The 21843-nt window shown below is 38.5% G+C and overlaps 1 protein-coding gene across 1 annotated transcript in view; it reads left to right on the plus strand.

Moving 5' to 3' along the window:
- The window catches only part of LOC124171368 (structural maintenance of chromosomes protein 5-like), a 54422-nt gene that overhangs the window by 16003 nt on the left and 16576 nt on the right, over window positions 1–21843 (plus strand). The window contains exons 8-11 of the mRNA XM_046550538.1: window positions 3597–3783; window positions 8896–9021; window positions 13465–13594; window positions 14855–15101. Of these exons, the coding sequence (XP_046406494.1) occupies window positions 3597–3783; window positions 8896–9021; window positions 13465–13594; window positions 14855–15101 (690 nt within the window). The remainder of the gene's footprint in view (window positions 1–3596; window positions 3784–8895; window positions 9022–13464; window positions 13595–14854; window positions 15102–21843) is intronic.

Consider the following 21843-nt stretch of genomic DNA (forward strand, 5'->3'; position numbering starts at 1 on the left):
ACTGTGAGTAGAAAATATTTTTAGTGCCTACTGTTCAGTATTATTGTATTTTTCCATATTAAACCAGCAATGCTCAGTTGGTGCTCTATGTGTTTATAAATTACTGGTACACAGTGCTTTTATGTGCTTAAAAATTCCAAAAGGGTCATACAACTCAAATTCGACTAGGTGATTGCCCTTTGGGTAACTACTTTCAACCAAATTTGAAAAAACTTCTTCATTTCATTGCAAATAATAAAACATGGTCTTTTTGCCTTGCAGTCAACTCTCACTTATCCATCTCCTGATGATATGGGTTGAGAATTATGTGGGATATTACTCTACTTCCTTCACATGAAATTTTGAAAAACATTCTGAAGGTAAAAATAATGAAGATCATAATAGGAGGAATTATTTGGCTGCTCTCTAGAGAATTAAAACTCTGCCCCAAATGCTTGTTATTGACTGATGCATTTAAACCATTTTTGTGTACCAGCACAGCACGTTATCTATGCCAATCAATTGTTTTTGACGAGTTGATGTATCGATTCTCAATTTTAAATTGTTTTTTTTCTATGATCCTTTTTGAGTATCTTTGCAATTGGCCCTGTCATGCTAGTTCGGAATGTTTGAGCAGCATCACGGCAGGAGGTGGGACCCACAATGCTCGATTGAGGGTGCCTTCGGATGTGGGAAGGGGAGAGAGAGGCGGACGTTGCCATGCTTACACAAAAAAGACCTTGTCAGTGAATGGAAACAAAAGACTGTCTCAGAAATCCTCCATCTACCAGCCTCATGAGGAAGCGTGGGAAGCCTGGCTAGCTCCTCGGTGGAAGGGATTTACCTTTTCCCATCACTTTCAATGCTTACTCATATTCCTTTTTTTTGACCATTTTCAAGGCTGGTTGGAGAGCAATCACCACGACACTACAAGCGAACGAAGGCAACTGACGTTTGGCAACACAACTAACTTAATCACAAAGTGTACACCACGGAGGTCTGAGAGCGACTGAATTTCTGGAAAGATAGACTCTGCCTATTGCATTTTGGTTGCTTATCAGGAAGTTACGTCCTCTCTGTCCTCACCCCCAAAAACTTGGACAGGCTTCTTAGTCGCAAAGATATCCATCTACATATGCTATAAATGAGAGTGTCTGTTTGTCTTTCAGCTATGCAATTCCATATGGCTTCACGGATTGCAACCAAACCAAGTCCATAGTGCTACTTCCGGTTGTGTCCAATGCATTATTTGCATCGTTTTCTCATAACCAGTTGTTACATCACCTCACACAACGTCTGTGGTTGAAAATTTTGCCAGGTAGGCATACTTCTTCACACGCTCGTAGGGAAAATATTAGTGGTGTATGAATAGTATCCGCAAATACTCGAATACCTCGAATACTTTGAATTTCACACCATACACTGTCGCATGGACGTCGTTGGTAGTTGACTCTGAAAAAACGCAGAGGACTCTAGTCGTTTAGTGCATGCAAGTTGACGAACTACATCAAATTCGCGGAAAATAGTGGTGAATAGATATCGTTCGGCGTGGGGAACTGAAAATTATTGGGGGGAAAACATCCGAAAATGAACGTTTAGTATGCTTTGCGCAATTCTAGTATTCGAGGTATTCCAAATTTGAGATATTCGAATATTTGAGCTATGATTTAATATTCGAGTTCAAGAAATCTGCTATTATACCCATCTCTAGTTTCAACATATAAACGTGCAATATCGCTTTGATGCTCTCCATTTTCACAGCAATCGATCACTTAAAATTTTTCTTCTAAGTTTATGCTTTTTCTTGATAGCTTCTCGATTTTTCTACCCGCATTCCTATTTTTTGTCATTGTTTTCTTGGTTTGTACTCCGTATGGCTCTATCGAAATCACCTACTGCTGGGCAACTGCTGCACTGTATTCCTGAGACGCAGAGGGCCTACAACTGCTGGGAGGGAATGAAGCCATTGTGTTGGAGACTCTCTAGCGGACCCTTCTATGTGTTGATGCTATTCATACAAAAATCGTGCACCGCTCCATTTCTCCCCCATGAATACCGATGACCTTGAAGGCTTGAGCATAGATCCTCTACATTGAAGTCAATTTGCCCAATAACCTATGATGGCAAAAATTACGTCTCAAACCGTATTGCTTTCAAAAATCTCATTTCCACTATCTCCACGCTTAATTAATGATCTAAATTCACTAACGTCGTTCTGTTAAGGAGGGAGATAAATAGATTTGGTAGGCCGGCTATCTGGACTGCATGACAAGTAATACTTTTGGCCATTGCACAACAATGGATTTCGATAAATTTATAAACTAAGAAGTAGATTTGAGGCAAACAATACTACTAATATGCATAAAATGATAGCAATTTTGTGTGTACTTAGCGCAAGTTCACATTTTATCAAGAGAGCGTTAAAGTTAGGTATTTGATTAGGCTACACAGCGTTGGGATGTTTCCTTGAGGAACGAATTTGCGCTATATCGACATAGCGCTTGGCAAGGCATGGGTGTACTATAAGTGGAGGCAGAAATACCTCCATTGTCTTTTTCCAACTATTTCCTTGCTTAAAATGCTTAAATAACTTTAGAAATACGCCGTGTTTGGTTTCATTCTTTTTTGAATTACGTGCAAATTACTAATATTTCAATTTAATAAAAGTATAATACCAATATGTCAAAAGTCATTGTTAGACACTTTTTGGGCTAGTAGGTGACTCATGAAGCAGTTGACCTCCAGAAACTGGGAACTTCGAAGTAGGTAAGCTGAAAAAGGTCAGTGGGCAAGAAAGGGGGAGGCGTGAAAAAAGGTTTCTTTTTTTCTCTTGTAACTTGATGTTTTCTTACAGAGCTAAGGTCTTCATAATACGATCCATGCATGAGCTGGAATCATCTGTTTGATTTTGGAGAAAAGGGAAGCTTAGGAGGCCAGTGCTGAATGGAGGGGGATAGCGGATCTTGGGAAATGCACTTGTTCTACTATCCCGCAGCATTGAGCTTCACCCTATGGTAGTTTCATCTCGTTGGGAAGATTCAAACTATGTGCCTGTCATTATTAGCCATAAATGACTCATTGTTTATATTTCGTCTCATTTTCATCAAACGATGGATGCGGGAAAATTATACGTCCGGACCACTATTATTTGACGCTAGTATTCGAGCTGTGATTTACTATTCGAATTCGATATTCGAGTTCGAGAAATCTGCAATTCGACCCATCTCTAGAAAATATAACTCAAAGGATTCTTAACTATTAATCCTCTAGGTACTGAGGTTCACTTGACGTTTTTAGTCTACACATGTACAGACAGATAAAGATCAATGTTGTGGTGTTGTGGAGCGGGGTATTAGCTAATCTCGCGAGCGGTATACGGAAATTGTTTTTTCCATTTTTTGGGTTTACTTATGTTTACCATCATTGTATCTGCTTTGTTTCTTTACCTAAAAATCCTGGCAATTGACCATGAATTCCAAATTTCCCACTTCTCTGTATACTATCCTTCTCGAGCAAGGCTGGTTGGCCTGCTAGTATGAAATAAATACTAGTACCACTCAAGTGGGTGGCTCTAAGAGGGTTATTGCACACTCATGTTTCTATGTACTCCTTTTTAGAATTCACAGTGTAAAAAGCACCATCAATCGATCGATGGAGTCTTCAAGAGCCTCAAAAGAGTTCGCGCAAAGTGCAAGGACTTTGAGCGGATGTTGGCCGATGAAAATAGGAGAGTGGAACCAATTAAAGACCTCCAACTCCAAATTGAATTCATGGCTAACTTACTGGGGAGGATGAATGAACAAGGTATGTTCTTTTCTCATTCAGCACATCCCTACATATGTTTTTTATTAGTGATGGGTCGATTCGATCCTTGGATTCCTCGATTCTGTGACCAAGAATCGGAATCGAAAATGAGTTTTTACTGAGGTGAAAAAAATCTATTCCGATACCAGTAGTGCTTCAAACCACAAATTTATACACGACTGTGCTTCTAACAATCATTTGAATTTTCGTGGTATGTAATCGTAATAACAAAACACATTCGAACCAGTGTATTGACCGTTTCTTCCATGCTGTAGTCCCGTAGTGACGTTAAAAATACATAAGTTCGGTTCTGAAATTTAGCAGTTATATTTTAATTACATAGTGATAGCAGTAATACATAGTGATAGTAGTAGCAGTCATATTATGAGTGATGTTTTTGTTGATTCTGATCTTTTGAACTTATTCTTTCATATAGTAATAATTTTTATGTGATTGTCTTGTTGTCTGGAATTATGGTAGAGTCGGAATCGAAATATGTACCAGGATTGGAATCACTAAAATTTTGGAATTGGCCCAACACTATTTTTGATGACTATAAAAATACAGTAGAAGATCGATTATCTGTAGTGCTTCGAACTAGATGCTTTCAGAAAAATAACAATATATCCCGTGAATAGATCAGTTACCTGGATACAGGCAACACTGCCACACGATATTACAGTAACACCGCACCTTAACGAACTCCCGCTAGACAAAGAACTCCGTTCAACGAACAAATGCTATTGGTCCGGCCAATTGCCTATGTAAACACAGTAGTGAAAAACCCCGATGAACGAACTCCTCTTTTACGAAAACTCCCGATCAACGAAATGAAATTTTGGCGCGATCGAGTGAAATTCATCTCTCAATAACAAATTTTTCCGGTCCAATTTAAATCTTTATTGTCGTATGAATAGTTTAATATTCGTAGCATTGTAGGGCCAATCAGAGACTTCCACTGAATGAGCCAATCATAATCGTCGTTATTAACGGTTGCCATAGCCTTCCATGGTGTGTTTCCGCCGACCCTAACTCGCGGATCGCGGCGATTTGCAAAAAATGTTAATGCTGACTTTTGTAAATAACTCAATGCCCCAATATTTACATGCTCAAAGATATGAAATCTAGAGCTATGTACTTCGATCGCATTCTTTTGACGGTTTTTTAAGATACTTTACAGAATCACAATGCGTAAATTCCGAGAAGCATTTTTTTTTCACTCGCCGCCATCTTGGATAACTTCTTTAAATTATGGAAGATATGATGTTCGTGCTAGAAGATGAAAGCCAAAATTTGCCTCTCTTAATTCTCTTGAATATGACTCAGTAGTAACTCTTGTTTCATTCACATTGTTTATTTCAATATCATCTAATAACTAGAAGAAACCTTTGCATTTGCCATAATCTTGCATAAAAAATATTCGCACTTAATAGACGAAAGCCAACATTTTCCCATTGATGTAGATGTTATTTGAATTGAGTGCTTTATTCTAACGGTCTGTCTCTGTCACACGATTGTAGCCATGCCCTAACGTGATGTGAAACGGTGTTGATTTTCTCCAGAGGAAAAGGTTTGCGACGGCCGTCGATTGTTGCATGAAGAAGACGACAGTCGCAATTAAGTATGACATTCGGTCATAATACTGTACACAATTCTTGCATGACGGTCGGAAATTGTTAACGCTGCATCCCAGGGGCCTAACCGAAAACGTTCCATTACCAATATCTATGGACATATGCCTTCAACTATCTTTCTGGAGCTGATCCCCATTTCAGCGCTCATCTTGCAGGAGCAAGCAAGAAGTTGGGAATGGATAGCTGAATAAAAACAGTTCTAAGGACATATTTAAAACACACGAAGCGCTTTTTTTATAATTTGCTTCCTGACCGTACGCTAAAGGAATAGGTGGGCCGCGGGGGAAAAATAAGCAAAGGACGTTTTATAGTAATCCTATGCACCAATAGTGATGGCTCGAAGAAGTTCCCTCCGTTTTTAGCGGGGAAGTACGTGAAACCCCGCTGTTTTAAGAATGATAGAGTCAGTGGTGTATCCGGGAATTTCGTTTGGGGGAGTCCAAAACATGAGGGGGAATTTTTGAAAACAGAGTACTAACTTAGTACTACTAAGTAGAGAGTATTAAACCAATTTTAACACTTTTTATGATCGAAAAAACTTCATTTTTCAAATTAATATTTTGTACCCCCCGGACCTCCTGGCTACGCCACTGGCACAGTCTAAACATGTCATGTTCAGACTGGGCCGCTGGTGAGAGTGATGCCGCACCCCTGTGGTAGCAGCAAAAATTCATGAATGACAGCGGGATTAATTCAGCGGTGATTGTCGGGACTTGATGCACTCATGGGAAAAGTAGATTTCTTCCTCGATTGCTGCACGGGCCCCAACATAGGACTAACAATAAGAAATGTGCGCATTATTTTCTTCCCCCCAACTGCACCAGCTAAGTTGCAACCTCTCAACCGAGGGGTCATTTCTGCGGCAAAGTGGCATTACCATCGGATGTTAGTGGAGTTTTTGGTTTGTCGAATGGATGTAAGGGATCGACGACATTAAAGAGGACCATTTTGCAGGTAATGCAGCGGCTTTGCAAAGCAATAAAGAAATGCTGCCACCCACTGTGCTTTAATGGGTCGACGAGAGTCGCAACTCGCGTCGTTATGGTAGAGTGATCTAAATTTCATGATGAAGCTATAATTGACGCTGTTGCCTTAACTCTATATTAGTAATGGTCAAATCTATCGCATTCTTAATGTTTCAGTTTTAACCTTGCGAATACATGTACTCTACTACAAATATTGAGAAGTAAGGGATGGTCTCGCGCTCACTGCTACGCTGCAGACATTTTTGAAAACCGATTAAAAAGCACGCGAAGTGATTGAATAATATGAACTGGGGCTTCCTAAATGTGGTCTTTTGCCCACGATATTCATTGCAGTTGAAGAAATCAGCACTGTTTTGTAGTATGCGAGGGTAGAATGAAGATAATGCATGCAGACTTGCTTCAATTTCCGTGCCCCTAGGATGATGCAACGTGCGTATCACCTCCGGGAAACGAACTCCCGATCAACGAAACGGCAAAATTTTGGTCCCTTGAGTTTTGTTTAAGAGAGGTTTTACTGTATTTTGTATTTCAGGTGAAACATAAGTCAGTATGCGATGAGAAAGTGACAGCATTCAGGGGAAACTTACGTGAGGAATATCAAAATTCAGTCAATGGTTTGTCTGAAGATTGAAACCTATTTTCATTTCCAAACGGAAGCGTAACAGTTTACATCCTGAGCATGTAATGATTTTTTTGTTTTTTAAAAAGTAATTTGAAAGCTTATAAAAATTATTTTTAATCAGTAAAAATATTATAGCCTGTATGCAAATCTAAATAGCATTTCTGTGATTGTATGTACCCAGAAGAAACTTGTATATTACTTCATTTTATAGGAGACAATTGAAAATGCATTAGGATCTGAAAATATCCAAAGATCCGACTCCGAAAATCAAGGATCCGATGGGAGTCCGGGTGCGAAAAAAATCCTGGATCCGTCCATCCCTAATAATAACCAATTGTGAATTTCAACTCTAAAATTCAATATTAGTATTCCTATCAAATCTTACAATTGCAGAGAACACGAGTATTTTGAAAAAAGCTGCTTGGCATTTACTTCATAAGCTATCTTCGACTAGTCCACATGACTCATACGGAGAGAGGCCCTTCAGGATGTGGGAGTTGCCGGCCTAACTACCAAGTTGAGAACGTAATGGAAGGTGGTCTTTCACACTTCTCATGGAACTACTTATCTTAATTCCAGGTTTCAAACACAGTCCATTAGGAAAGGTTACAAATGTTGTGGGAATGTGGGAGTTGCCGGCCTAACTACCAAGTTGAGAACGTAATGGAAGGTGGTCTTTCACACCTCTCATGGAACTACTTATCTTAATTCCAGGTTTCAAACACATTCCATTAGGAAAGGTTACAAATGTTTGAGAATGTTCACTTATGAAATGGGATTGACTTATATATCCAATATAATAACTACTGCAACACTATCGTGATTGAAGCACTGGCTATTTTACTCTTCTTCACAAATATTTTGGATGTAGAAATCAGGGTTTCAAAAATCAGAGTTCAAAAAAGAATCAAGTTCAAAAGTCAAAAAAGAATCGGAGTTTCAAAAGAAAATGAAAATGAGGGGTCTCATATCAGCGAAGGACAAAGGAGGTCTCTAATTGGAATGCAAACTGGAATTTTTTTGTGAGGTTCAAGAAATTATTCTCTCTGGTATAATAGAACACCCTCCCAAAAAGTTTGATGAAATATTCTTCAGAGATTAAAGAATTATCTGAGGCGTATCTTGAAAGTAAAAGGGTGTGAAAGAAAATGTAGCAAGCAATTTTTTTACTAACTAGCTCATGCTTCGAATGTACGAACAAGTGGTAGTTTGGTGGTGCCATGTATGGACTGTTCTTTGGAAAAGAGGTTTTAACATTTCAGGAAGTTTGACGGAAGGCATTGTCCATGTTAAATGCCTGATCACACGTCCTTTTCTATCAATTTTCCTTACCTGATATTATTCGTCGTTGACGACAGACAGGCAACCACTCATGGACATCTGTTCGTCCATCATGAAACTTGTTACCCACTTTCTCACTATTCCATCCCTGGCAGCATTTTCACAGTAAACTTCTTGAATGTAACTGTGAATTATAGCCATCTGTATGTTCCTTACATTCATAAACCGAAACACACAACAAATCTCACAGTTACGGAATAGCTTTAAACATTTCAATGCTCCCACACAAGAAAATAAATTAGAGAAAGCAACCATAAATGGAGTAAATTTTATATAGTTGACAAACCAAGGAGTGCAGTGTCCATGGGCAAAGCAAAGACAGCAGTGTTGCAGTGACGCCATTGCAGAACAGGAATTGCTTTCTGGATATACCTCATGGGTATAAAAATAATGAAAATTATTAAAAGTTGGTATCATCAGAATATTAATTGTTATTGTTGTAAATTAATTGTGTGCACAACTATCAGAAAGAATATTTTTGTAAGTATGTTATCTTATAGTTCTATCATTGTGTATTGTTTCATTGCAGAGTTAAGAGAGAAGGAGGCAAAGCTTGCTGCAGAAGAAAAACAAGTGACAAGAGAAATCTATGCTCAGCAAATAGAAAAGCTGTCAATTGATAACAAGATTTTGAGCATAGAGTGCCGCATTTGGAGTATGTTATATTTTCCTTTGATAGAAAATTAGTTTATGTAGTAGAAATAATGTATGCAATGTGTGCATGAATGATGATAAATGTATATCAGTGATGCTTTGAATTTTAATCCTGTGGTGTCTTTCATTTATTCTGCTCTTGGGGAGATGCTTGGTAGAGCACTTGGTACATGCTGTGTGCATTTGAGTGGGAAGAAAAAGGAATTACCAAATTCCAATTGAAACAAAAAATTCCATCTTTCCTGTAAATGAGTGGAATAGAATGTAAAAAATCATATGATAGATCTTCGGTTTGCACAAACAGACTTGACCCTTTTGCGCCAGATGTCGGGTGGAGGCGATGGGCATTTTCATGCGTAAAAGACCCGTCGTTGGGTATAGCTGTCGTGGATTTTTCAATGCAAATGACACGACAAGAGCTCTGGCCGACACAAGGGAAGGGAAATGACTGCTTAGGTAGCAATTGTCTGATGCATTCAGGCCCGGCCTGAGACCCAACTAAGCGAGTCCTTAGGGCCACTCCTTGGCAATTAAGCCCAACCCTCCCACTCATTTATGATCATCCTCACTGCAGGAATTTGTTGCGTAGTGGTTATTTATATTGTCAATAGTTTTTTCAATGATATATTTTGTTGCACACAACAATTTTTTTATACTCTGAAATGAATTCTACATTTTTTTTCTGTGCATAAGCAATTTTCAAACGAAATTTTAGTGTTAAAAATTACAGACTTTCAGACTTATACCCTTACTACCTAGAGTGTATGTTATGATAAGTCTTTTTAATTACTTTTCTAATTATGATATGAATTTTCAAGGTCATTTCATCTTATTTCAGCCGCAAGAAAGGTTTTGTCCCCCTACTAACTCAGATATTTATGAAACTTAAATCATATCATTCGTTCACCTTTGCAGGTAAAAGGCCTGTTTTTGTGTGACCAGTAGTTCTTGAATTATATCCTCTCAAACTTTGAGAAACTTTTCCATTCCAAGACATACCAAGATGCATGAGTTTACACAATAACCAATTTTATTGTCATTGTTGTATTGTATCCTGTGAAATTTTCAGCTGTGATAGCTTAAGGTTTTTTTTTGTGAATTTTGAAAAGATGTGATAATAATAAATAATAATAATACATCCATGTCTCGTATAGCGCAAGGGATGCATTCCTTGGGGTCTTTGCGCTATATGAATTTGTGTTATACGAGAGCGTTTTAACATTGGGAAGATAGGGATGCATTCCTGGTAGCATAGGTCTTGGGTATTGAATTTCCTCTAAAACATCTATATTCCCATAAAAAGCCTTAGAAAACATTATTTATATAAATGTTTATAGTTTAAAACATCTTTAAAGATAGTATGCACGCATTCAAAGACTTTTATTCACGTTAAAAAAAAATTCTTACGTGCTTTTGAAATTCCCTCCTGTTTTGCGGGTAGGCTAACATCTACTATCTCAGGGGATCGTAATGCGTTGCCGGCAGTTGACGATTTTTCAAACTAGTCTAAAAACAACTATTATGTCACTCAGGCCCTTTTGTCGCTCATCGAAATGACAGGACAATGCTACTTTGAATGTCATTTCATAGCTAGCGGAGTTTATGAATGATAAATCATTTTAATTTGAAGTCCTCCGAGTCATTAGCAGCTACGTGAAACAGCCTTTAAATGCCTTGAAACCTGACCCAGGTTTTCCTTCCCTGAAAATGAATGAACGAGATTGCATTCTTTTCCAAAACAATATCGTCTTGTCCACACTAAAAACTGGTTGAGGGGGAAAGGAGCCACTTTCAATCACAGCTTGGAGTTCATCAGAAAATGTTGCGGTGACTGCGCTATCAACACTTGCAGATTCACTTGATATCGCCGCACTGAAAATACCTGCTTGCCGTTTAAATTCTGGAACCAACTGGAGCTTTCACTAAATGTCTCGGAGCGATTACCACTCTCGTCATTTTGTACTGATTCACTATGAACTTTCCGTATGTGTAGACCGCTTGGTTGAAGTTGGTGCGGCTGAGGTCACTGATGTTTTAACTTCGTCTTTAGTCAGAATAAGGCATCGTGCGTTTAAACTTCCGCGCGATATCGCTTTGACGTTCTCCATTTTCAAAGCAATTGACCTCTTTCAATTCCTCTTCTAGGTTTGTAGTTTTTCTTGATAAATTCTTGATTTTTCTATACGCATTCCTATTTTTTGGCATAATCTCATGGTTTTTACTCTGTATGGCTCCATCTAAATCACCTTCCACTGCTGAACTGTATTCCTGAGAACCAGAAGGCCTACGACTGCAGGGAGGGAACGAAGCCATTGTGTTTGAGACTCTATAGCAGAGCCTTTTATGTGTTGATGCTATTCATGCGCAACTCGGCCACTGCTCCATTTCTCCCCCGTGAATACCGATGACCTTGAAGGCTTTAGCGTAGACCCTCTACCTGGAAGTCAATTGCCCGATAACCTATGACGGCAAAAATACGTCTCAAACCGTATTGCTGAAAAAAAATCATTTCCATCAGCCCCACGCTTAATTAAAGATCTAAATTATTTATTATCATTCTGTTAAGGAGATGAGATAAATTACTTCTGTAGGCCGGCTATCTGGACCCAATGACGAGTAATACTTTTGGCCATTGCACAGCAATGGATTTCGATTAATATATAAACAAAAAAGAAGATTTGAGGCAAATAATAATATTAATATGCGTAAAATGATAGAAATTTCGTGTGTACTTAGAGCAAGTTCACGTTTTATCACGAGAGCGTTTAAGATTTTTGATTAGGCTACACTGCGTTGCAATGTTTCCCCAAGGAACGAATTTGCGCTATATCGAAATTGCGCTAATCGAAATTGCGCTATACGAGACATGGGTGTATCTTTATTCATCTGTAGCACAATAATAATTGTGGTAGATGTCGTCTTGCTGGTGATGGCTGCATGAACTTGAATTGAAAATGTAGCCTTATATGAATTCTTAAATGTTCTCTCAGCTACAATTTTGGCTGAAAACCTGGTTTAATATGAGTGGTCAGATTGTGGCGTGTTTGTCTGGCAATTCAGCAAAAGTTATGGTTAACAAATTTTTTAAATACAGCATCCCAATTATCTGGGTTAATGATTGGGAGAGGTGGCCTGAATAATCAGAAAATACGGGTATACTTTACTTAAATAAGACAATATCGTACTACATATTTATGCTCATAGTCTGTTATTTGTAAGTGCTTCCCAAAGTCTTGAGACCTTTCTTCACCCAACCACGATCTTTTTAGCTACGACAACACAATTTTACTCATATTCCCACAACTCCATATACTTTAGCAAACTGTCTACTGCCTTCACTTCCCCTACCGCCTTCACTTCTTCTATTCCCTTCCACTCCAGTTTGACCTTGACTGGTTGTGGCATAAACATGGCAGAGTGAGAGAAAATCCCTGGTTCTCTTGGGCTGCATTCAACCGCATGCGAGGCCGCAGCAATAGTTGCACATTTGCGGTGTGAAAAACACATTTGAAGATCATGGGTGACCTTTGTCTTAATTTACGATTGGTTAACCAGCGAAGAATATCCTAAAATTAATCAAGATTTTTTTCCCACCACTCATCATCTTATGCAAAGCTAGAGCAAACATACTCGAAAACTTGAACCATTACTTGTCAGTAAGTGTTAAAAAGAATTCCATTTTATGAGGTAATTCCAATGGAAATTATAAGTAATTTTATTTCTGTAAGGTCTAGAAGTATCATGGAAATTGTTTAGTGTAAAAATGAATGGTTAAAGTAAGAAAAATGAGTACATTTTACTTAAATAATACATGCAAAAATTACATAGTGTGCCTATTATTTCGTTACTGAAAGCATTCAAACCTGCTTACCAAAAATTCAGTCATGCTTTAGTTTGCTTTTCTTTTTAGGGAACTCTTTAAATTAACTTTGAATAATGGTACCTATATCTTTGATGTCAGTAGGGATTTTGTTGCATATTGCTGATACAGCATAGTGAGGGCCGTTCTGAGCTTTTAAGGGGGACTGATGATTTACATGAATTTCAATACATTGCATGTTTTGTATGAGTGTATTTGGTACTTCATGTGGAATAGGTTAAAGGTTTGTTTGATAAATAAAGTACAAACAAGGACACTGAGTGAGGAATGCATATGGATTGCTGTTGGAATGAGGATTTATGAGTTGATAATGTATGCCATTGTTTTAGTTGGTGATTTATTTTTCAGTTTTCATTTAATATGTGTTCCATCATTAATATGTGTTTTATATGTCTTTTCCTTGATAAGATGTCATTAGTTTCATTGAAAATTATTATTTTCATTATTAATTTTCTTCGAGTCTAATATCAAATTCAGCCAATAACATTTTTTTGATTCCTTGAAACATTATTGAAAGAACTTTCATCCGCCCTGTGTTGAGTACTATTTAACATTTTTTTACAGGGGAAGAAAAAATTAGCAACAGACCTTCGAGGTACACCAAAGAGGCGAGCTCAAGTTCATATCTGATTGGAGATGCGCACTGTCTGAGAGGATCAGTGAATGAATCCAGTATCAGGGAAAGTGCTGCTCGGTGAGTATCCTGGTTTGAAACTTTCCTAAATACAATGAACTCTTGATTATCCACGCTAATGATGGGGTCAGACAGCATGAATAATCGGGAAGTATGGATAATCCAAACTTTCAGTTTAATTTCTTTTAATGTTCATACTTAACGCATATCAAACAATATCTTATTATTTATGCATACAGTCTGTTATTTTAGGTTTTTTCAAGGACTCATTGTGACCTTTCTTTACCCAACCTCGATCTTCTTTGCATTCGTAGTGATTGTTCTCGTATCTCACCAATCCATACCCTCCAGCATACTATGCAGGTAAACGTCTGGCTGTGATTCATCTATTTCCTTCGTCTTGTTTTGTACTTCCTTTGCCTCTGCTTCCACTTCCCCATCTGTCTTCACGGTAAATAAATAACTGTAAATTTCACATATGATTTTAGTAACGACAAATTTTGTCACTGTGCGACATCGTCAGGCTCAAATACAGGATACTGGGAGAGTTTGACCTTTTGTCGCACTTGCAGAGTGCGGCATTTCAGCGAAACAGGTTACAAAAATCATGTGTGAAATTTAGAAAGTTTTTTAATTTAACATGAAGCAATTTCACCGAGTCACGCTTCAAACTATCCATTTTGTTCTGCCTTCACTTCTACTCCAGTTTGATTTTGACTGATGGCGGTGTAAACATGCCTGAGTTTGACGAAATCTCCAGTACCCTTGGCTGTATTCATCAGCATGTAAGGCCCCAGCAATCATTGTGCATTTGCAATATAAAAAGTACATTTGAAGATCATGGTAACATTAGTCTTAATTTACAATTGCTTAACTATCGAAGAATCTTTTAAAATTAACCCCGAGTTAAACCCTGAGCGGGGATTTTGCCGCATTTTTCAAAAACTCAAAATAGCATTCTTATTGCATATGGATCACTGTTGGCACACTTTGGTGGCTTAAAAGGCGAGTGGCTCTAAGACCACAGCTTAGAAAGATAGTTAATTGCGAGATTTAGTGCCATGCAGAAAACGAGAAAAATATGCCGAAAGAAAACCACAGGTCATGGCCTCCGCTTAGAATGTGAGAATATTGCATGCCAATCCTAGCTCACCTACTTTCAAACAGGCCACTTTACCTCTTGTACACTCGCTTATTATAAACCTATGCATTCTTCTCAGAGTGATAAGATGCTTATTTTTTTACCTTTTCTGCATTTTACACTGTTTATGGAAAAAGTATGATTTGTTTAATCTCATATTACTTTATTTTCATTCACAGTTTATCCCAGTTGGAGGAGGAGCTTCTTGAGTGGAAGAATGTTTTCAGTGGTCACGAGTATCTCATGGAGAAGCTAGAGGATGTGCTTTCAGGGGTCAGACATAGGCGATCGGAGAACAAGGCACAGCTGAACAAAGCGATTGCCACCAAATCCCAACTATTGATGCTCAAGAGGAGGGAGGAGGAGGCAAGGGCCATGGAGTGCCGCAAGGAGGACCTCCGTCGGAACCTCTTCGATGCCATTAGGGTTATTCTCCTCTCTCGTCCATTCCCAAACGTTGAAATTAGAGATGGGTCGGTTTGAGTTCCTGGTTCTCATCACTGCCAGTTTTTCGCCCTTAGAACCGGTATTGGGAACTGATCGCATATAGTCGGTAGTAAGGAACCAGCATGGAGCAGTGGCGAAGATTTATTACTGTTTTGAGTGAATGCCTTTTCAAAACTGCAGGCAATATCTCTGACGAATAAAGGAATAGATTAGGACCAGACAGGGTAAAAGCATAGATTTCTTTGAGCATGACTTTGGAGAAAGCACAAGTGGCTGCCTGATGTAATGTGATATGTAGGACAATTATGCATTTTTTAAGAACATGTTAGTTTGGCTTTTAAAGCATGACAAATCAAATTATGAATACTATTTTTTTGTAGAGAACTTTCTATGTCTTTAGCACTTAGTTGAAATTATTTTCATTCATTTCTTGTGGTTGCTCATTTAAATTTGTAATTTTTTCAAAATATAAGATTGATTGTTGGAACCAAGTATGGGGAACTTGAACCGACTGGGGAGAAGTGGACCAGTATCAAGAACTGGAAATATTTAAGAACTGACTCATCCTAATAGGAATATAATATGTTTACATCTTGTGCACTTTTTATAAACAAGGGAAGCTAACCTTGTGCAGGCACTATACAGTGGAACCTCGTTAAAGTGAGTACAGGCTATAGCGACACTCACGCTGTTACGAGAGATAGCCGATGCACCGTCGATTGACCCTATAATAAGCGTGTTAAAAAATTCGTTTCTACAAGGCCCTTTTGGTGTTGGCTCTCGCCATAGCGTGAGTTTCACCGCCAGAAAAACTTACATCAAGACTCCTTAATCTCTGTAATTGCTAGCGATCTGTCAGAAATGAAGTTAATGGCTCAGTCTCAAATTTATGTGGTAAACTGTCATTCGATAAATAAGTAGTTAATTTTGGTGAAAATATTGTGGCATTAGCATTCATGAATGAGAGTGTCGAAATTGATTTATCTTCCTATTCGCTCTTCACAATTAAAAAAAACAAAAGCGCCCAAGGAATGCAGACTAAGTAGAGTTATAAGGAGCTTTGTTCGGGTGGTTTTGCCCACTCCTATCTGCGGGAACTCCTGAGAAAGGGGCTACGCCTAAGCCTAAAGCGGAGTATTTCAGGGATAGATTGCGAATCGAGAATTTCAAGAGTTCGGAAGGTTGATTATACTAATGCAAAGCACCAAATCTCCCCTCATAATAGCTGGTGGTGCCTGTGGTGTAAACCCGAAGTTGTGGAAGAAAGGACTCCGATCATAAGTATCTTAAGGAGTATTCCCTGCGTGATATAACATAGACGAAACGGAACTTTTTTTACATCCTACTCCCCGACAAAATCCTTGCAGTACGAGGTATTTCTTGCAGTGATGCCTCTAAAGGTATGCAGTGCACCCTAGTGATGATGTAGGATGTACGATGCAATGATACTGAGCGTGAATTGTCCGGATGGACGTATTTATTCTCCGTTGCGGATTCACAAGGGTGAACTATTCGCGTCAGTCGTCGGAGTCGTACTGGCGCGACTGGCGCTCTCTTCCGTGACGTGGGTAGCCGAGCATCCCCTGGTGGCCGCTGGAAGTACTCACAGAACAACTGACTCTCGTTTGCAGTGCGGTGGTAAACTCTGTGTATTATTTCAAATACGTCGCGAGCGTAACACTCAAAAAGGAACTTTTTTTTAACAACGGCAATTTTAATCACATCATTTTTCAAGCTTAGCAAACTTTTTACTGTAGATAATGAAGATATTACATTATTTGATAGAAAAAGTCTTCCAAGGCAGGAATGTTATACAACCTTCCACCGTTTTCGACAGCAGAAACAAATGCAATACGTCATTTCACTTCACTGCCACTTAATGTACAGGTACAATAAACATACACCAATGGAAACATTTGAGGCAATAAATAACCGCGATACAGATTTATTAGTTAATTTTTGACTTTTCAGTGGAAAATACCAAAATAATAGAATGATTACGTAAATGCACTAATTAAGTGCATAGAAAAATGGCTTCGTCTGTTGTGCATTGGCATAATGATTGACAAAACAATGCTTTGCATGATTTTTATTCAGTGCGGGGCTTATAAATTGTTTGAATAGGAAGTCATTGTTTGAGTAAGGAAATTTAGTGATGCAAAAAAACATCGCCTTTCGTCTGGATTTATATACTTACGTTTATCGGAAAGAAATTTATCTGTTGCCGCACCACTCCTGTTCCTGTATAACTGTTTGCAACATTGGCTATTATTTGCTCCACCTCCAGTAAAGCGACAATTCGCTATAGCGAGTGTTTATTGGTCCACCGTGGGGTGTCGTTATATCGAGGTTGCACTGTAGTTAGTAAAAGTGCAGCAAACTGCCAATTATCTGGGCTAATGATGAGAGATGTGGCCCGAATAATCTTTAAACTTGAGTAATACGAACTTACTCTTTACTTTCTTGAAATTTTCATAATTTAGGTTAATCAAGTAATCAATTATTATTTATGCACATTGTTATCTCAGATAGCTTTCCGGAATCATGAAGACCTTTCTTTTTATGACCGCGATCTTTTTAGTGGCGATAGCGTGATTGTTGTTGTATTCATACTGCTCCATATAATACAGTGGAACTTGGTTAGTACGTTCCTCCTTAGTACGTTTTCCTCCTTAGTACGACGATTTCTCTCGGTCCCGGTACCATCGGAACAAAACACAGGTAGAAGTGTTTGGTTAGTACGTTTGAAAAAATTGCGCTTTCCTGGTTAGTACGCTCAATTGCTAGCCGTGACGCAACCCGCAATTCGTTCTCCAGTATCTTCTTAAGGGTCGTAAAGCTCCGAATTCATGATTTAATTTATTATTACTAGCCATTAAAATTCTTGTATTCGTTCCACATATCTTTCTTCGACTGTGATTTATCCAAATGCATTTCTCAATTTTTATGATGCGATGAATAATAAAATATGGCCATTTATCAGGAATGTCTGACTATGCAAAACTGCAACCAATGAGAAGCCGCAATTTTCCCCACCCCGAGCTCCTCACCTTCTATTGCCTCTGCAGTGCCCACTGCGCACAAATTTCACGAGTGGGCAATTGTTGCTATTGCATGAGTTATCATGATAAAGAAATGAGTCTTATCCAATTCCCACTTTGGCTAAAGCAGTACTGCACGACGTCAATGCTACGTAGTACGTGCGTATTTGACTACTGCTGCGGGAGCAGACGATGCTCTGGATCTCCACGCGAAGCTTAGCTTAAAAATACTTGATCTCGGCACGAAAGCAGACGACATTAAACAAATTTTAAAAGTAAATTTTGATTGTATAATATAAAATCTTCTTGTAATTACCTCGTAATCTAATAATCTTGCGTGTTATTATTCGATATATCGATCGCTATAACAATCGATATGGCTTTATTCCAGAAGCGCGAATGTGTACGGCTGTTGCCGTAATTTAAGGTTAATATAATTTTGTCCAATTTTTATGATGTTTAAAAACAACCCGTTGACATACTCAGGGTTGTTTTTATATTCTCCGAGTATGCTGTGACAAAAAAGAAATGACTTAGCTATACTTGTCCTCTTTCTATAAATAAATATGGGATAAATCACGGGAGAAAGACGCCGTTTTCATGTAATTGTCTTCGGGAAATCTATGAAACATAGTGATTTTTACTCACATGGTATTGTTTTTCATTGTAGCGCCCATTTTCTTTATTTTAAAGGTGAAAAGAGTTCAGGAAGGCGATCCTACGAGAACTACCGATAGTAATTGTAATTGTGACGACTTTTCCACAGATTGCAATTACCCCGACTGCTATTTTTTACTTTCCTCGTTAGCACGTTTTCCTGGTTAGTGCATTCATTTTCTGTGGTCCCTTCAGAAACGTACTAAACAGGTTCCACTGTACCTGGTTTTCAAAAACCACGTACTCGTGGCTGCGAGGTTCTTAAATTCAAGAAAGTGGCTTTGCAATTATGCTTCAAAAACTTTGTGCGACGTTAGAAACTACACTGTCAGGCTCCACGCCATGTAGTTTTGTCTCGCACAAGTTGCCGGGGATGCAACTGCTGCAGGACACAGATCCGTGGTCACAGAGCACAATGCTTGAAAAACAGGAACATGGAACTCCCATGAAGGTTACTGGCATGCGATCATGCCATCACGCAGCAGCAGGTATAAGAAATCAGGGCTCATTGTAAATTTTTTCGCTAGCGAGTGCCTGGCTATGACTCATGCTATCTCCACTTCCACTTCCTCCGCTACCTTTTCCAGTTGCCTTGACCTTGACAAGTTGCGGCGTAAACATGCCCGAGTGCGATGAAATCTCCCGTTCCCTTGAGCCATATTCAACCACATCTGTGGCCACTGCTATAATTACGCATTTGAGACATGAAAGAAACAATTAAAGACCTTGAATAACATTTTTCTTAATATACAATTGGTCAACCATTGAAGAATATTCAAAAATTAATTTAGAGTTGTCTCTCCTGCCACTGATTGTCATCTGTAATGCTAGAGCAGACCTCCAATTAGACTTGAAACATTCCTTGTCAACCATGGTGATTTTGCGTCCCGTTTTATTTTTCATAAAGATTACGAAAAGCATTGAACAAATGTGAACTCATGCACTGATAATCCGCAGCATGGATAAACCACAGCCGGATCGGGAGCCAGCTGTGTATAAAAGAAGATGTATGTTTGTGGCTCTGCTATGTCTGCTATGTGTTTCCATGCTGCAGCACAGATTGTGACCAAATCTACTACACAGGTGCATCTTTTGCTCTCAAACCCGGTAGTGCTACTTTCAGTTGCTTCTGATGCATCCTTCTCATTATTTTGTTGTTGCAGTTTGTTACGACACGTCATAGAATTTCTGTGGTTGGATATACTAGATCCCATGCACTAGCCATTGGCTTATTATCCCAGTAGAGGTAAATGATTCCCCTGTGGAATTCTCACACATTGTATGCACTTTTAACCATCTCTTTATGTTAATAATGTTGTGCTATATGTTAGATCCAACATGTCTCTTCTGTTGTGATGTGGATGTTCTCATTTGGTAGTAATGAGAACATCCTCATCCACTGGGAGATCTGAGTTTTTGCAGTCAGAAGGATAAAACTATATTATGTAATCCCATGCTATATTAAGAAAGAGATGACTTAGGATGCCGTAAAAAGATTATCACTTCACTTTCGCTTGAGAAATGTCTCTATAAAGTTGAGGACTTTTTTGAGTATTTCTGTATCAATATGTTTTTCATTTTTCTCGTTTCATCTTTTGAAATATGACTTGTTCTATACATTCCTTGTAATGTCTCTGGAACAAATAAACAAATATGAAATACAGTACACTCCTGATTATCCGAGCTAATGATGGGGAGAGACGGCACAAATAATCGGAAAACACGGATAACCGAAACTTTCACTTAAATGTCTAGTAATGTTCATAATTTACATAAAACAAGCAATATGTTATTATTTATGCAGTTATTCTGTTATTAGGAGGATTCTAATGGAAATAATTAGCCCGGTGTATCGTAGCATTAATGCTATACAGTGTGTCCTCGTTTAACGTCGTCCCGTTTAACGTTGTTTCACGATAACGTTGTCCAAAAATTGAAACCCTTGATCATTTAACGTCGTTATTGCTTTGCGATAACGTTGTTCAAATTATGCGCGGCGAAAAAAAAATGAATGGCGAACAGGACGCAAGCGCATCTGATGTATAGTAAATATTACTATATTAATGCGATTGGTAATTTTCGCTCGACAGAAAAGGTTGGCGTGGGTAGCGTATGTTAAATATGCGTCTGAGCGAATAATTATCGCCTCATTTACCCATTATCCGTTTATTTTTCTGATGCCAGCCGAAAAAAATGTCCACGAAGAAGAGTGGCTATCCTGGCGGTTCTTCAGACGTGAAGAAAAAACGGCGATATTAGAACAAAAACTTGGTATTATTAAAAGAATTGAAGAAGGTGCAACTGCTGGAGAGATCGGTCAAGTTTTAGGTTTGCAGGTCGAGTTTTTACAATTAAAATTTCTTCTGTTACTGAAAATATCGATGTTTCGCCATTAAAATAGTTTCTTTTTAGTTTTTATATTTCATTTAATAATGCCTTCTTCCCAACCTTTTCGTTATGAAAATTCGTTTCGTTTCGAATGAATTGTTATCATGCTGAAGTGAATAATCGGTAATGAATGTTTCTCGCGATTTCCGCCGGGTTAAAGAATTCATATCATCACGAAAATTGACTCGCCCTTCATCCTCGTGCTTCCGAGTGTCAGATTCAGATATTTTTCGTTTTGGCCTGATTCAGGTGTCTCCCGATTGGTCACAAAGTCTGCTTAAAGTTACGGCTCCGATAATTGGCCTCCTTGGATTCTCGCCCGGGAAATTCTGGATTCTTCACGAAGAAATGGATTGTTAGGAACATGGCTAGGAACCAATTTAAATTTTTTACATTGTTTCTTATGGGAAACACTGCATCGTTTAACGTTGTTTCGCTTAACGTCGACTTTTTCAGGAACGAATCAACAACGTTAAACGAGGACTCACTGTAATTCCAATGATTTTGCATCCGATTTTTTTTAAAAGATCACGGAAAAAGTTGAGCAAGAGTGAATATCATGCACGGATAATCCACAATCCGGATAAACTGCAGCCGGATAATCGGGAGTCTGCTGTATTGACTCAGTAAAAGTA

Source organism: Ischnura elegans, chromosome X (assembly GCF_921293095.1).
Source record: "Ischnura elegans chromosome X, ioIscEleg1.1, whole genome shotgun sequence".
Classification (NCBI taxonomy): Eukaryota; Metazoa; Arthropoda; class Insecta; order Odonata; family Coenagrionidae; genus Ischnura; species Ischnura elegans.